Source organism: Tyto alba, unplaced genomic scaffold, assembly GCF_018691265.1.
Source record: "Tyto alba isolate M040663 unplaced genomic scaffold, T.alba_DEE_v4.0 Super-Scaffold_20, whole genome shotgun sequence".
Taxonomy (NCBI): domain Eukaryota; kingdom Metazoa; phylum Chordata; class Aves; order Strigiformes; family Tytonidae; genus Tyto; species Tyto alba.
Window position 1 is genome coordinate 10,971,509 of NW_024881283.1, and position 16,901 is coordinate 10,988,409.

The 16,901-nt window shown below is 46.6% G+C and overlaps 2 protein-coding genes across 3 annotated transcripts in view; one reads left to right on the top strand and one right to left on the bottom strand.

The window, feature by feature from the left end:
- Positions 1 to 7,957, bottom strand: part of FHL3 (four and a half LIM domains 3) — a 30,824-nt gene extending 22,867 nt beyond the window's left edge. Inside the window, exon 1 of one of the 2 annotated variants that reach the window (XM_033004360.2) lies at positions 7,858 to 7,957. The gene's annotated coding sequence lies outside the window, so the exon portion shown is untranslated. The remainder of the gene's footprint in view (positions 1 to 7,857) is intronic. The other variant, XM_033004359.2, reaches the window with a different exon arrangement.
- Positions 7,958 to 8,692: 735 nt separating this feature from the next.
- UTP11 (UTP11 small subunit processome component) lies at positions 8,693 to 13,923 on the top strand. The gene is made up of 8 exons (XM_033004351.2): positions 8,693 to 8,857; positions 8,935 to 8,996; positions 9,625 to 9,727; positions 9,976 to 10,089; positions 10,810 to 10,903; positions 11,211 to 11,341; positions 12,913 to 13,023; positions 13,666 to 13,923. The coding sequence occupies exons 1-8, from the start codon at positions 8,795 to 8,797 to the stop codon at positions 13,747 to 13,749; spliced, it is 762 nt and encodes a 253-aa protein (XP_032860242.2). The 5' UTR covers positions 8,693 to 8,794; the 3' UTR covers positions 13,750 to 13,923.
- Positions 13,924 to 16,901: the final 2,978 nt, after the last annotated feature.

A 16,901-nucleotide genomic window follows, 5' to 3' on the forward strand; every position in this document is an offset into this window, starting at 1 on the left:
TAATACCATGTACCTAGCTGGACACCTGGAGAACGCAGCTGGCAAGTGGCAGACCTTCTTTCCCAGCCAGGACAAAACATTTCTCAAGCCAGTTTTCTTCCTATGAAGAATGCTGCTGTCAAATCTCAAAAATCCACACTGCTAATACTAGCCTCCGTGCAAGGTCAGCCAAAGAGGGCTTCCATCAGAGATGAGCTCTGCTAGAGAAGGCTCCCTGGAGGTTATAAGAATAGTACAGTCAAGCCCAGATGGCAACAATGTGCAGAGCACATTTCCAGCAAACACAGTGACTGGGCAGAGGACTATGCAAACTGAAGTCCACCCTGATTTCTGCCATCTGCTAGCTAAACGCTGAAGTCTAGGCTGAGGCCTTTGGGAAAGGTCAGGACAGTCTTACAGGGTCTCAAGACATCGCTTTTGTTCTCACTATTTGCTTCTCAATTCCTTTGTTAAAAGATACTAATCTCTCTGTAAGGCAGATATTTGGAGCCAAGAGTTTAGATATTATTGCAAAACACATGCTTAAAAGAGACTGGAAATGATGTTGGCAGTGTTACAGAGGGGAGCAAAGCACAGCTTTGGGTCAAGACAAAAAAAAAATAAATTTAAGCTAGTAAGCAATTCCCATGTGATAGTTTAGGAGAGCCAGCAAAAGCTTCTTCTAGAAAGAAAACAATACTGTGAGAACGAAGCTAACAAGAGCTGGCTCTTGGAAAAATAAAACGGCCAGTAATGAGCCAGAGTATTGCCAACAGCACATATCCAAGAGAATCTTTCTGGGAAACCAACCCAAGTCATTACGCTGGAAAGCCCTGAGGGACTAGGGACCTTGGGGCTAAAAGCTGGCAAATTGCTTCATCAGTTAAGGTTGGTCCCAATGTTTTCTACTTCGTAAGAATAATTTGTTTTAGCCTACAGGTCTCTAAAGAGCAATGGGTAAATTCAGGCTGCTTCCTCTGGGAAGGGAAACCAAGTGCTCGGCAAAGCCCTGCCCAGTGGGACGTTTTTAGGAGGTTTCCCACCATCACTGACATCCCTTCAGCACAACACCCGGCCCAGCAGACTCACTGTTGGCTTTGCTCTACTCCCCCCACATCCCTCACGCTCCTTAGTGCTGCCAGCCTGTCCTGCCGATTACCTGGTGGGAAAATCATCCGAGCTATTTCAGCCAGCACTCCACCAGCGAGCAGTTGCCACAAAAATGTGATGACTGCCTCCACAAAGGCATCTTCTGGAGACTCATTCACCCAAAATGGATGCAGTTAGAGCAATTATTCTGATGTACCTTGTTTTCCAGAGGGATAAGGAGGAGACTTTGCTCTATCTCTCTGTTTCAGAGAGATCAGTTAATACACCAGGAAATGGGTACACTGATACAGAGTGATAAAGGTAACACTTTTGTTTGCAGCCTTCTCTTTCATTTCCAGTCCAGCTACTCATAGTTACAGGAGTGTACAGAGAACACAGAAACAACGAATGTGATCTCTAACTGTGCTTCTGTGCTGGCAGAGAAAAATCCTGCATTGGCAGGGGATGTCAAGGTGCTGTCTAATGACTTTCCTCCTCTTCCAACTCCTCTTCTGATTCATGTTGCCATCTTCCTTGCCATTGACCTAAATAACATGTTCAGGCAGCACTGGAAGTATTTCCGCCTCATACTCCAACAGCAGAGATCTCTGCATCTGGAAAGGGTATTTCTCAGAAAAGTCACACCACGGGTGGTTCAGAAGCGTCTTTCCCGAGAAAGGAAGAGAAGCACCCTGTCTTGTCTCATTTCATCAGTAAGACTTCCTGCCTGCAGGAGGTTGCCCAGGAGCAGAGAAAACACATGCGATGTCTGTGCCCAAGCCCCAGCAAATCTGAACAATGTGGGCAGAGTATTCAGTTACCTCATTTCCAGGTGTGCTGTCAGCATGAGCCACGACTGGCTTGGGATGAAAGAGGAAAAACTGCTCCTAGATCTGGACTTGTCTGCATCGTTTATGGTAATTATTGCCCAGCAGCCTTTAAACTTTTAATGTCGTATCACACGCTCAGCCCTCAGCTTCTCTATAATCTTTTGATCACCGCCTGCCATTCCACTACAGAAGAGGCTGGAGGACAACGTGCAAGACCACACTATCCCACCAGAGCCAAAGGCATGCCAACCCAAGCCTCAGGAAGAGGAAAGCAAAGAAAGCCACTGCAAAAGGATTTCTGCAGGTCAGCAGTCTTCAGACACACAGTGATTACGTATGCTAGCAACATACCAGCACTTAAACCAGTTGTATAGCCAAACAATTTTAGTACGTCTCCAGCTATTTACTTCATCACCTTTTCTAACATAACACAGTATTCAACAGCACTGCATCACAGGAATACAGGGACAATCCAACCCCTATCACTCCACAGTGGCTTCACACATGGAAAGATTTTTGATCCTCTCCCAACCTCATTCTTTCCTTTACCATAACTTTAGGCACTCCTGATAGCCACATAGATACCTCACCTCTCGACAACCCCCTGCAGACTACTGATCTCAATGTTACCTTACAAGAATGGCTTTCACAGGCTGCATACTGCGTAAATGAAAAAGTAAAAAGGTCAATTGAAAATCCATTTATTGCCAACAAGGAAATGGACTGTGGAGAAATACAGGAAGATATTCTGAAGCTGCCTGGACTGCCACAGCACTTCCAGCTCTCAGGTGAGGAAGTGCTAGCCTGAGGTTTGTGGACTACATCTTGCAAGGCAGGCACTAGATCCTCAGCAGCCTAACAGATCCCTTTCTTATTCAAAGGGTACACATAAATACAGTTCCCCTATCGCTATAGAAAGGAAGTTATACTTGATCTGTACCACCTCTTTTTCAGGTAACTGAACTTCAAAACTAAAGCAGAAAAGATGCAAGCAAAACTCACACATCGTTGTGCTACAGAATGCCTGTTTAGTCCAAACCAGCTAGTCTGTATGTTATCTCTACATTTTTTATTAGCTCATGTTTGTTTTGGCTGCACATCCAAGCAGTCATTTAAACAGGGTGAGAGAGGAAAATCTTGGACTCTCAACAATGGCCAAGCAGTTTAATCTGCCACTGGGGACAATGACTTGACTCCTATTGGTGTTTAGTACTGGCAGGGTCAAGTGCAACATGTGCTCAAGGAAGCACTAGGGAAGCAGATCCGTGGCCGTTCCAACAACACTGAATGTTTCCTTGAGCTATTCAGAGATCCCTTTTCCCCCTTGTGTGTAGAGAAAACATCTCCAGCTGTCCAGTCACCTGCACTGGCTTCTTCATTCACTGGATTTATGACATTGGAGGCTGCAAACAGCTCCAGGTTAGATGCAGCACATTCCTCTGGCTTACAGCTCAGATGTTCAAAACTAACTTAGGAGGCAGGTAAGATTATGTCCTTGGCATCAGCCACCAGGTTGGAAGATAATTTATATTCCTGTTCAGAACTGGCACTGGGCAGGCTGGAATAAACATCAACAAACTTTCATCCAGTGATAACACCAATCAGAAGGGTCTAGAGTTAGTATTTATCCATGGTGCTCATTTAAGAATTTTTTTTTTTTTTTTGTATTTGAGAAGTTCAAAATACTTTACATAAAAGAACTCTGCAACTTGCAAGCCTAGGACAATCTATGTTAATATATTAAGGGGCAAATAAAAAAATTACATGAGTTAATGTTAACAGTCAGATGACCACAGGCCAAATAAAGCCAAAGTGAGACTTCATGAAGAACAAGAACATAAATTTCAGAATTTTTATTTCATTGCTATTTGGATTCTGTGTTAACATATTTCTAAATAACACTTGATGAACTATTAACTTAGCCGTAATGGACATGTCTTTCTGATTCCTCCCAGATCAATATTATCCTCTCAGTGGGCTCCTGTTCAGTAAGGGCAAAATAATTTGTTAAAACTTCTCCATTTAGCAAATATCAAGACACAAAGTGAGTCACTCAGCAGAGGCAATTCTGCTAGGATGAAATACAGGAAGGTGGAAGCCATGCGGCATTCTTCAATTTCCCCTTTCCTTTTACAATCAGACCCTTGATATTTTCTTCAACAGGAAAACTGACACTCGCCCTCCCTGTAAACTGCTGGCAATTGTATTTTACACCTGGCAAAACCAGTGCAAAACGGAAGGAAGAGAAGGAACAAAGACCAAGGACTTTTCTCAGCAACTATATCTCCACAGAATGGAGCTTTTTTTTTTTTTTTCTTCCAACTGTAGCTAAAGACCCATCACTTCTCAATGGACAAAGTCTAGTAACTACACATCAGCCTTCACAGGAAATGCCACCTCCTCTCTGGTGAGTGACTGCAGAACGAAGGGAGAATGCTGCAGCAGCTTCCTGACCGCTGCTTCACAGAGAGCAGAGCTGGCGAGTCTGGCTGTGGGACCCCCATCCCATCAGAACAAAGCACGCGCAGCTGAACCCCTCCACTTGCAAACTCTCAGCCCTCGTACCTGAATGTCCTGTCCTTTAAAAGTGACCCTAAACTCTTGGTAGTAATCTGAAGATCAAATAATACTGGTAAAGTTTCTCTGCCCCATAACAATTGGTCTTTTCCCTTTCTTATATGCAGCTGGTATCTACTGTCATAGCTGTCTTTTTTTTTTTTTTTTTTTTTAAACAGAGTAAAACATTCACATTTGTTTTCATGACATCACCAGGCAAAACACTGTCAATTTCTCTCTCATTTTTTCCAGTTTGGCCATTGAAATTGCACCTATTTCAGCAGAAATAGTCCAAGTCCCCTAATGAATGAGGTGTAGCAGCTTGCACTCAAGTCAAATGCTGGGCAAATCAGAAAATGTCATTTACACCACCTTCTTGCCACACCAATCTAGGTGCTCCATGGTGGGCACGGGCAATCCAAGAACAGTGGATGTTGACCAGGGATACTGAATACCAAACACCAAAGGAGCAACCGTTTCCTTACTTGAGCTATTACAAGAAACAATGAAGCTGTTTGTCCAGTTAAGAAGTTTGGCTTTTATTCAGTCCAGCCAGCCCCCAGTGTTCCATAAACACCTCCCTTGTCTAAGAAAACTTTCTCACACAAAAGGTGAGGCAGAGGCAAAAAGGTTTACATTCACGTCTCTCTCCTAAGGCTACTGCTGCAAACAGGGCTCTTCAAGCATGGCCTCAGGCGAGCTAAGAACAGTAAAAATCCCACAGATATGAACAAGGACCCCAGTGGGCCACCATGAAAATCTTGTATATCAGTGCTGTGATTACCATAAAAGTCCTTTTCCAAGGAATCACTTGAGCACTAAGAGTGATCAATGTATTCCATTTTCCCACTGGCATTTCAAAAAACCAGCAGGCCATGTAACAGCATCAGCTCAGCTGCAGTTAGGACCACAGTAGAAAGCATCTTACATCCCAGAGCACACAATAGAACAAGTGAGTCCTGGGTGTGAACACAGCCAAGTGCTTCCAAAGTTGGTGCACCGGGAATTTCAGTAACCTGTCTGCAGATAAGTTTTTCCTGGCTCCATCAGTTAAGGGTTCCCCTCTGTCTTAAAGCTGCTAGGTCCAAAACCTGAAAGAACATCCTCGACCTCATACCCCTCAGAAATCTATCGACCAGTGAACACAGCCTATAGCCACACAAAGCTGGTACTCTACAGGAAAACAAAACAAAAAACAAAAACAAACAACAAACAAACAAAAAACAACAACAAAAAACCAAACCAACAAACAAACAAAAAAAACAAACAAACAAAAAAAAAACCAAAACATGTCATCAGAGCAGCCACAATGACACAGGCGAGGAAAGAAGCTCCTGCCTTTCTTCCCCATGATGATCTCGGAAAGCTGAGCCACCCAGCTGCTGGCTGTGTCCTCAAACAGCATGGCTATTTCAGAGCCCGCTCTGAAACAAACTGCAGTGTAAACAGGAAACAGAGCTGACAGTAGACGTGATGCAGATGGCTGCAAATCCTGCAGAGGCAACGGCAGTGACCTACCATCCTCCCTAAGACCAAGGAACCAGCCTGATCTTCAGCACACTAGTCACTGCTCAGCTCTTCGGATGCTATTGTGCAGGCAGAGTTGATGCACAGATTTTCCCCCAAGAGGAACCTCAAAACCCTCCAACATGGAATGGCAGCAGTGCTCCCAAAGCTGAGACCATGGACCTGTTCACAGGGCTTTCTGCTAGGGAATTCTGGATATTTCCAAACAGCACCCTGCCTTTGGTGTGTCCCCACCACTCCCTGTGTACAGGTTTAAGGAGTTCTCATTCCAAAACATACATTTTGCTGTAGAGCTTCCACTATAATTAGTGCCCACAACTAACTATACCGCCTATATTTTTGTCTCCCATTCTATGCCACAAGTCTTAAAAGTATACAAAATTACAGACTTAACTGGGTAAGAATTAAATTAACGCTCACAACTCTGTGCCTCTAAGGAAGCAGCCAGGAAGAGAAGCAAGAGAACCGTATGGTCTGCATCCTAGGAAAAGGAAAGAAAATGGCACAATAATAAGACAGGAGAAATGTTGGACTTCCCCTTTCCTGCTGATGGCCTGCCTGTCAGAAAGTTAAGCCACATTTTGACAACGCAAATAAGAGAAATGAGGCAGCTTCAACACCTTTGTGAACACCAGAAAAATATTACTCATGCCAAAGGCAGATACCTAAATCCAAAGGAAATACCAAAGAAAACACTTTTCAAAAATTAACATAAAGGAATATTGGACAATCACACATTCATAGCAGCTGGAAGAGCCATAGGTTTCTAACACTTGGTAGGAGTCAGAAAAGTAAATTCAATCTCCCCGCACTCTTCCCTAGGTGGTCACTAGTGGCCTGGGCTGCCATCAGGATGCTGCATTCATCAGACCTTCGGCATGGACTAGGGCACCTTCCCTGTGCTCCTATAATAGGTTTTCCACTTTGGAAAGATTTCTTTATGATTCCCAAACTGGAAAAAAGTGAACATAGTAAATTCAGATCTAAGTATAGAGATGTTGGTATCAAAGCCTGCACTGTGAAGATAAGTAACCACCATCATATGCCACCCATTTGAGCTTTGAGTCAGTGGAAAGTAATTCCTACTAACACACTTCACCCAGGCAAACTATAAAGTATATCCAACATTTCCACGAATTCTCATGAAAAAGTCAAAGTGATTAATGTAACCACAAGTACAAAATACCAACAAAACTGGAAACCAAAAAAGAAAACATTACCTGTAAGAAAGCATGTCTGAAAAAAACCTGTGTTCAGTAAAAAAACGCCCCATGTTTTGAAAAAGATGCTGAACTATTTTTTTAATAGCAAGAGTCAAAGTGTGACTTTTGAGTCTTTGTTTAACACAGCAACAAAACGAAATAAACCAAAGCAGAACAAAAAAGCAAGGCTTTGAGTAGTCTTTTCCCATACTTACCCTGGGATTCAACAGAAACAGTGCAACCATTTAGGATGTGTTGAAAATTTCTCTATACTACGTTTCAGCATTTGGTTTAAGTTTACTTCCGAGTTTATTAGCTGGGTAAAGTTTCAGAGCTTTCTTAATAAAATACAGCTTAAGCACTTCAACTTTACAGTCTGGGAGAGACGCGGCCGAAAGACTTTTTTTTTTTTTTGTCTTTTACAAAACGGTGCAAGCTGCCCTTCCTAGAACAAACCGGAGTGGAGCTCTCCGGGCAACGACCCGGTACACGCAGCCGGGTCCCGCGGGGATGCCCCGTCCCCGGAGAGCGCCAGGGACCACCGCCACGGAGCCGCCTTGCCTCCCCCCCGCCCCGGGGCACCCCCGCCGCCGCCGCCGCCCCGACCCGCCCGGGGCTGCGGGGCCCGTAGCGGGCGGCGGCGGCTCCCACCGCCCCAGCCTGTCCCGACCCACCTGGTCGGCGCCCCGGGGCCGCGCCCCGCTCGCTGCTCGCTCCGGCGATGGGCAGGCTCGGCTCGGCGCTGCTCCCCAGCCCCGCGGCGCGGAGCCCGGCCCGGGGCGGGGCCTAGGGGCGGCGGGCCGGGCCGGGCCGGGGCGGGGGCGGCGGAGCTCGGCCGCCCGGTGCCCGCCCCGCACAAGCGCCGGCTCCGAGAGCCCGGGGCGGGGCGGGGCTGCGCCGCCGGCGGTGGGTGCGAGCGGGGCGGCCCCCGCACAGCAGCGGTGCGCGGCGGATCCCCCGGCCCGGCACTAACCGCTTCGCCCCCACACGGCCGCCCCCGGAGCCCCGCTCCTCAGCTCGGCGAGGCGCGGGGCTGTCGCAGGGCGGGCGGCGGGCTCCGGGAGAGCCGGCCGGCCGCGGCGGAACCGCCGGTCCCGCCCCGCAGGAGCCCGGCTAGGCTCCCGAGCGTCCCACGCCGCCGCCTGCCCTGCGGCTCCCCCTCCCGGAACCGCCGGCTGCCGCGGGCTCGCAGCGACGGGACGGGCCCGGCTGCCCCCCCCGGCCCGGTCACCGGGGCTGCGGCTCGGAGCCCGGTCAAGCCCCGCACGGGGCGGGCGGGAGCGCGGGAGGCCCCGGTGGCGGGACCCCTCCTCGGAGCCGCCCCGAGTGTCCCGAGGCGGGCTCGGCGGCCGGCAGCGCCCCGGGGAGGACCGGGCCGGGCCGGGCCGGGCCGGCGCAGCCCCCACCACGCTCCGCTCGGTGCCGCCGGGGCCCGGGAGCGCGCGGGGTCGCCCGTCCCCGCCGTCACCATGGCGACGGCGCCGGCGCCCGGCGAGCCTCGCGCGCGACCTCTGACCCCGAGTCCCCGCCCCTTCCGGTCCGCGCGCGGCGGCAGGAGCCTCACCGGCAGCGCGGCGGGGGGGCGCGAGTCAGGCGGGGGGCGCCGCCGCCATGGCCGCCGCCTTCAGGAAAGCCGCCAAGTCCGGGCAGCGCCCGCACCGCGAGCGGGCACAGGTCAGTGCGCCGGGCCGGGCCGGGCCGGGCCGGGCCCGCCGGTGGCCGCTCATGCCGTTCCCTGTCTTTCCCTCTAGCCCGCCTTCCGGCAGAAGCTGGGCCTGCTGGAGAAGAAGAAGGACTACAGGCTCCGCGCCGAGTGAGTGGGGCGGCCGCGGAGGGGAGGGACGGCCCCGGGCTGCAGCGGCCGTGCCCGGTACCGGCGGCTCTCGGCGGGCTCGGCAGCGCGGCCCGCCGGCCCGGGGGGGGGGGGAGGTTCTGCGCCAGCGGGTGCGCCCGGTGCCAATCGCAGGCGCTTCCACGGGCACAGGCGCGGCGCGCCCGGGCGGTGGGATGTCCCCGGGGACCGGGGCACGGAGCTGCTGCGGCTCGGACAAACCTCCCGAGCACCGCCGTCCATCGCTAAGGGCGGATTCGGAAGATCTGGGAGGCCCAAGCAGCTCAGCAAGCTTTGCAGAACGGGCGAATATGTTTTTCCATTTCAAACTTCCATTTCCACTCCAAACGTGTTTCCATCGCTCCTCTAATGCTTCCTGTTGGACACTGTTCATTTCTGGCTTTGTTAAGGAATAAACTGTAAAGCTGAGGTTGTTTGTTGGTGTCTAGCTCTGTATGTGGAGCCTTGTTGGCTGTCTCAAAGTTCTGAGCATCACTTTGAGGGACTCAGCATGTCATCAGGGAGTATAAACATGGGGAAACTGCTGAACAACTTTCTGTTGATTTTTGTTTGTTGGTTCATTTTTTTTTTTTTGTTCCCCCCCCCCCAGTGACTATCACAAGAAACAGAATGCCCTCAGAGCACTTCAGAAGAAAGCGCTGGAGAAAAATCCTGATGAGTTCTACTTTAAAATGATACGTGCTGAGCTCCAGGTGAGAATCTAAATTGCCTTCAAGCAGGGTTACACTCTGTTGCTCTAAGTAACGTAATTTTTAAAAACATTTACCTTGTTTTAATTTATGAATTAGTAAATAAATTAGCAGATTTGGTTTGTAGAAGGCTTTGAAGAAAATGAGAGGCAAAAGACAAAAATGTTCTTTTGCTCATATTATTAGGACCCATAGTACACGATAGCTGGAATGGCATCTGTCTGTAAGTGCTGTGTTCCATCTGGTTTTAGGATGGAGTTCATAAAATAAAGCAGCCAAAGGATGAAGTGACCCCTGAGCAGGTGAAATTGATGCGGACACAGGACATTAAGTATGTGGAAATGAAAAGAGTGGCGGAAGCCAAGGTAATACTTCACTTCTTTAGTGTCTTCCAGTTTGGTCAGAACTGTTGTTTTTATGGTGGTTTGTTGCTGTTGGCTATTGTGTTTGTGTTTAGTAACTATTATTTAGTTACACAGATCTGATTTGTGTAATACTGGAAATGTCAGTGGAGCTCTGTAGAGGACCTAAATGTATACTGAATAATAAAAACTATACTATGCATTATTACAAAACAGGGTAATTTCTTATGTCTTCAGACATTAAACATGTGCTGTTGCTTCTCATATTTATAAAGAACTGAGGATTATTTTTACTGAAGTGAGTAGTTTGAATATTGTAGGCAGGCAACCAACAGAAATATGACCCACTTCTGAAAATGTTTTATGCTCTGATGTTGATCCATACACCATCACTTCAGATAAAAAAATTAAAGTCAGCTTTGAATTTTCCTTCATACTTTTGCTAGTGGTTTCATGGTAATCATTCCTACTTTGCCATACAGATGACTTACTGTTTTGAAAATTGATTTGCACATGTTTGGCTGGGTGATACCAGAAATTACTATCAACCTCTACTCAAAAAGGTTACAAAGACATGACGTAAATATAGACTAGATATATTTTCAAAGATTAAAAAGGAAGGGAGAGTTCAGATGCTTGAGAAGCAAACAGGAATTTACTTCAGGGAGACATTATTTACCTTGTTATGGGTGTTTGGCAAAACAGGTCTTTTCTTTCCTGCAGAAAATCGAGCGGCTGAAGTCAGAGCTCCATCTTCTGGATGCTGAGGGGAAGAATCCCAACAAGCACGTGTTCTTTTTTGATACCAAAAAAGAAGGTAAGATTTAAATAGGTTTTATCAGAAAAACCTGTTCTGTGGTGGTTTACTGTAGGCTGTTTAATACATTATGGTGCTTTCTTTATATTGTTATCATTAAAAGGCCTTTTTTTTTTTTCTTCAGGAATAATAATTCAGGTGCTATAGAAATCTCCCTTGATTGCTAGGGAATACCTTAGTTCTGCAGGAGCTATGTTGCTGGGGCTTCCCTTGCTGTCTGTACTAAAGCTACATGTTTGGAAGGTTTGCTGAGCATTAGTCCAAGAAGTCCATGTGAGTTTATTCCTAAATTTCTTTTTATTTATAGTTCAAGAGTTTGATATTGCAACTCATCTGGATACTGTTCCAGAGCTTGTAGATAGAGTGTACAACCGACCCACCGTTGCAACATTACAGAAGGAGACGCTGAAAGGAGCTACTGATCCTGCCCACTTAAAGGTAGTTTGTAGTGCCACTGTTTGTATTATAGTTTTGTTAATGTTTTACATCTTGTATATAATAAGCACTAAAGAGGATTCATTGGACCATTGTGGAGGAGAACACGGTAGTTCTGTTGTCTTGAAGTTTTAATTGGTGACACAAGGCTATAGTGGATGTCACTTAATCATCAAGTGCCTGGAGCCTGACTTGTTCAGTTGTATTCCAGTCCGCTGTGGATTATAAATCAAGAGGTGTGACGAATGGTGCAGATCTGCTTAGGCAATTTCCTTGGCAAAATTGATACATTTCTCATCTGTTACATGATATACGCCTGTAGGAATATCTTTTAATTAGATTGCTGCAGTTTTAAGGGTGGGGGTTTTTTGCAACATCCACTGTTAAGTCTCCCCTTATACCTCCCCAGAAACTTCTTGCAACCCCTGAAGAGGGATGTGAAGATGCTTATTCCAACATAGATACGTATCTGTTGTTGGGTTTCTGATCTCATGGTATTTGTCAGTTAGGTTCTGAGCCTGAAGTGGCTTGAGATTTAGGATTTATCTATCTCTCTCGTTTTCCTCTTAAAGACATTGAAGCTATAGTATCACTTCCTGGCTTTCCTAATTGAAAGTGCTTCATGAGCCTTCAGGGTGAATTGCTTACACAATCGGCTTTGATTCTGATGTCTTAATGTCATAGCACTGCTGTCCTAGAAGTAGCTACACTCTGCTTTAACACTGTAAATATAGCTTAATTAGTTTAGATATATTAGACAGTCCTATAAGCTTCAGTTGATATGTGTAAGGTAAAAATAAAGTTGTCTAAAGTTGCCGATTGGTAAATTTGTAACCTGTTTTTTTTCTGAATCAGATGTCAGATAACAAACACCCTGTGATCCCTTTCTTCTTGCCAGCTTTCTCAGTTTGGCTTGTCAGTAAAGCAGTTGGACAAGCTGTAGACTGACAAGTTTTCTCCTTTAAATGTCTGAGTCATATTTTAAGCATGTTGGGATCTGTTTTCCTTAATTTAATTACTTAAATCACACCTGCAGTAATTCCATTTTTGTGCTGGGAAAGCCATCCACTCTTAGTAGATAAACGTGACCAAACAAGTTGCATTTTGGGAGGCCTCTGCAATTTCACAGCACTTCAGGAATTGGTCTCTCTTTTTTTGTTTGTTTGTTTTGTTTCCCTTCTCTGGATAAACTGAGTTTTCGTTAGGGAGTTAAATGTTCTTTTGCACTCAACATTGAAATTCAGAGGTTTTAGAAAAAATAAATTCCAGCCACTTACTGAACAAGGCTATACAGCAACGAAACTAGAAGAGGTTTTGTTTTTTATGTTTGGATTTAGGAAATTAAGAACAAAGAATTAAGTCCTGACTAGAAAACCTGTAGTATGAGAATGAAGATGTGAAAATGGTTCTCTGGACTGCAGCCACAGAGTTGAAGCAGCATTCTTTAATATGATTATGATTTTAAAATGTAAAAAATGTTTGTGAGGTTCAGGTGCCTCAGAATATGTTAGTTATAGACCATAGTTTCTTATTCCTCTGTCTTAAAACAGCTTCTTTTTTTTTTTTTTCTCCAGAAATTAGCCCAGCAAAGGAAGAATCAGTATGACCTCCTGAAGCAGCGGATTGAAAGAGAAAAAGCCATGTTTGTTATTGCACAGAAAATCCAGACACGTAAAGATCTTTTGGTGAGGGATTTAGTTCTGGATCTTTGAACTGTTTTTTTTAAGGTCATTAGTTCTAGTTTTTTATATACGTGTTTCTTCACTCTGATTTTATGCTGACACTTCCAGATAACTCCTAAAAATAAGTAATCCTCTATTTAGCGTGGAAAAAGCAAGGAGATGAAGCATTCCAGTTGTGCCATGGCTAGTAAATTATATCTGCTAGTCCAAGTCTAAACATGCCAGCAAGAAAAAAGACTCAACTTTGAAATGGTGCTCACAAGTCTTTTCTGAAATACTGTTGCCATCTCTCAAGTACTAAATTAAAATTAATACTTTCAAATAGCAGAAGCAAAGAACCATTTCTGTAGGTTACGAGAAGATCTTAGAAATCCCAGTGACCAAAAATTGTCTCAGTGGGTCTCACCATTCACTGGTGTTTGTGAACAAAACAGATTGTGCCTGATAACCTAAAGGCAGAAAGAGCAGACAGAAATATAGTTCTCACGTAACAGTGGAAAGTGACCATTTTTCATTAATGCCTTGTCAGTCCCAAATAGGGACTTTCTTATTTATGGGAGGGTGTCTTTGGGGTTTTTTGTTGTTTGGGTTTTTTTTATTGTTCTTACATGCCAGGAAATATTTTTTTCTTGTTCTTTTTTCCAGGACAAAACTCATAAAGTAAAGATGAAGAAGGAGACAACAAACAGTCCAGCTATTTACAAATTCAAATTTCAGCGGAAACGTTAGCCATGCCATTAAATAATTGTTACAGTCTTTGCTTAGAAAGGGAAAGGATTCTCTTTCGAAGGAAGACTAATACACCGTACCAGTTTGTTTTTCACTGCAGCCTAGCACTTAGTTAAAACAAATTACTGTGGGCCTGCAGTAGCCATAAATATATCTAATTAATTGATTAATAAATCAGAGAGTTTGTTTGCTTGGCATTTGCGGTGGGAAGCCACAACAGGTGCTTGAATGTCCTAGTGACATGCATCATAAACGATCCTTGAAAAGTCAAGGTCAAAAATTAAGAGACTCGGAGATGGGTTGCCCACAGCACAGGGACAGAAGTGCTCTGGGATTGTTACGTTCCACTCTGCCTGGTGACCATGACGCGTCCGAAATCACAAGCGCACTATTTTTTCAAGCAGGTTAAAGTTGAATTATTATCTAAATATATCATTCACCACCACCACCCCCAAATCCCTCTTTAGTTTTCCATTGTGCTTTAACCGCACAAAGTGTTTAACTTTAAAATGTAAGAGGTGAATTGCTAAGGGCACGTTCCTAAATTCAGGCACCATATTAGCCAAAGACTATTCTGGAATGGTGCTAGAAGCAGGGACTTGTTTCTTCCACTGTACAAAAAGGAAGAAAGCTTGACCTTTATTATTAATTTCCATAGCTGAGAAGCTGTTTGTGCTTATTCCGTCTTCTGTACAAGGGGGTAGCGCCTGTGCTGCGACAAATTTCCAGTGTTGCCTACTAAGTTTGAACAGAGGCAATACTGAAATTCACAAAAGGTGAGAGACAAGACAGAAGCCAGCTGTGGCACAAAGTTTTGTCATCTTTGTTTAGATTACGCTTGTTGCAGCCTTGGTAGTTGGAAGGGGGAGAACAATGAAGACGCATCCTTGAGTGTCCTGGAGCAGTTTGGGCAAGTTAAGAGAGCCTGGGCGTAAACATTCCTTTTCTTATCTCTCTCACTTGCACTATGTCTGCCAATAAGCAGCACATGCCCATGCAAGATGGTGGAGGGAAAAAAAAAAAAAAATGCGTTTCTCAAGCTCTTCCCGCTTTGGGAGTTTTCATAGCTTCTCTTAGATGAAACAGGACTTTTCTACATGCTCAGATGCAGCTTCAGACATTCCTGCCATTGTAAAGATTCCCAAGTTGGCAACAACTGGGTGAATTTTCTTCTGGGAGGATCGAGGGAAGCGCTGTGCTCCGCTGGTAGAAGCAGTTCAAGCGTGCTGGTGCGGAAGGCGAGGGAGCAGCGCTGAACCCACCCAGGTCCGCGCCGGGCGGGAAGGCTGAGCCCGCGGCCGGGGGGACTTGGTGCTGCGCCTTCCCCGGCCCCGCGGGGGGAGCCCCGGCCCCGCGGGGGGGGCGCTGGCCCGGCGCGGCCGGCAGGGGGCAGCAGCGGCCCGCGGCGGGACCGGCGGGGGGGGGGGAGCCGGCGGAGGGGAGGGGGGGGGGGGAGCCGGGGGGACCCGGCGGAGGGGGCGGGGGGGGAGCCGGGTCGGTCCGCCTGCGCGCCCGCGTCGCCCCGGGAGGTCTCGGCCGGTTCCGCCCCCCAGCACCGGCTCCGCTCCAAAGAGTCGCGAATCCCGCCCCGGTCCCCGGGCTGTGTAACCTCCGCGTCCCGCAGCCGGGGGGTGACACGAGTGTCCCCTTCTCGCTGTTGCGCGGCCGCCGGCCTTCAGGCTGCAGAGCCGATTCCGGGAGAGCGGGCTTCGATTCTCCTGTTATTGTTCTGAATGGAACCCAAAGGTTTTATAAGCATCGTTCATTGACTTGGAAAGCTTAAGTTGCCAGTATTCAGAGAAATACAAAAAGCAAGAGGAATGAAAAGCAAGCTACATTTTAAGAAAACCCAAGTTCACCTATGTTTTGGGGGACTTTTTAATTCTTTTTAAAACACATCAAGGTCCCCACTACACTGGGGGGGTGTCTCTGAAGTTAAATCTCTTCTAGATTGAGATTTAAATGGATAAATATTTGATCCTTATATCTGCTTCATTGTACCTGCATCGAGAGAGTTACTGGAAAGAATGGGAAAGAAAAACAGCAACTCCATTGGAAGACCCTAAAGGAATTACTGTCTGGCAGAAGCGGAAAAGTAACGAGAACAGCTAATTAGCCTGATGCTCGAAATGCCTGGTGCGCTTCCGATCCCATTGGTAGATCAAGTGTTGCAATGGGCACAAATGACCTAATCCCTGGAAGAGAGCCATCTCTTCCCAGTAAAGGAGCAAGATATTATGGGATGCAGTAGGTAGCTGCAAGGCTTTGAGCGGTCAGTGCTCTCACCATGGAAAATTGTAGGTTGAGTGCCATACTGCTCATTCTCCTGGTGGGAGTTCTCATCTGCCCGCTGGCACGCAGGAGCCGCAAGCTGCCAGTGAAGACATGAGTTCCATGTTTGCTGTACAGGAGGTGAGGAGCAAAAGCGGTGCTTGTTCTGGTTACTTTTCCCTGGGAAACCATGAAGGTCTTAAAGGCAAGTGGAGCACTGTTACATCTGTGGTGTTACATCGAGCAGGCTTCGTGCTGGACACTGCCCGCAGAAGCCTAGCTACAAATCCAGCCGGCTGTGATTTATCGTCTTGTGGCCACAACAGACTGAAAGGAGGTGCCAGCTCTTGTGCACAAACACATTTCACCTACTCCTGCCTGCAACATTCAGGGATTTGGTGGTTGTTGATCACCGAAATTCTACCTCAGCAGATAGGGCTGACTCACACCTACTGCCCTGCAGAGCTCCCAGTGGCTCCCAGCAAAAAAAAAAAAAAATGCACCATCTCAAAGAGCAAAACCAAAGTTCTTTTATCTGACCAACATCCATTGTTGTGCTTCACAGTATTACTGTGGCTCAGTGTCCAGAGAAACATTCAGGCAGTTAATGCTGAAAATGCTATCATAGGTTAAACACTGTCTTTTGGTGCCAAGACCCTGCTCCCTACAGTGCAGATGAACGGGAATTGGGCTGCCTGCTAGAAGGCAGAATCCATTTTGATTTTCTCTGGCAGACAAATCTGTGCATTTTTGAAAGCGTGGGGAGCAAAAGTGGTGCCCAGGTTCTGTTTGGCCTTTTCTCAGGAAGATCCCCAGTCCCATTTCACATCTTGAAATAAACTGGACAGGAGCTATCTGAAAACAGCTTCCCACATCCAATG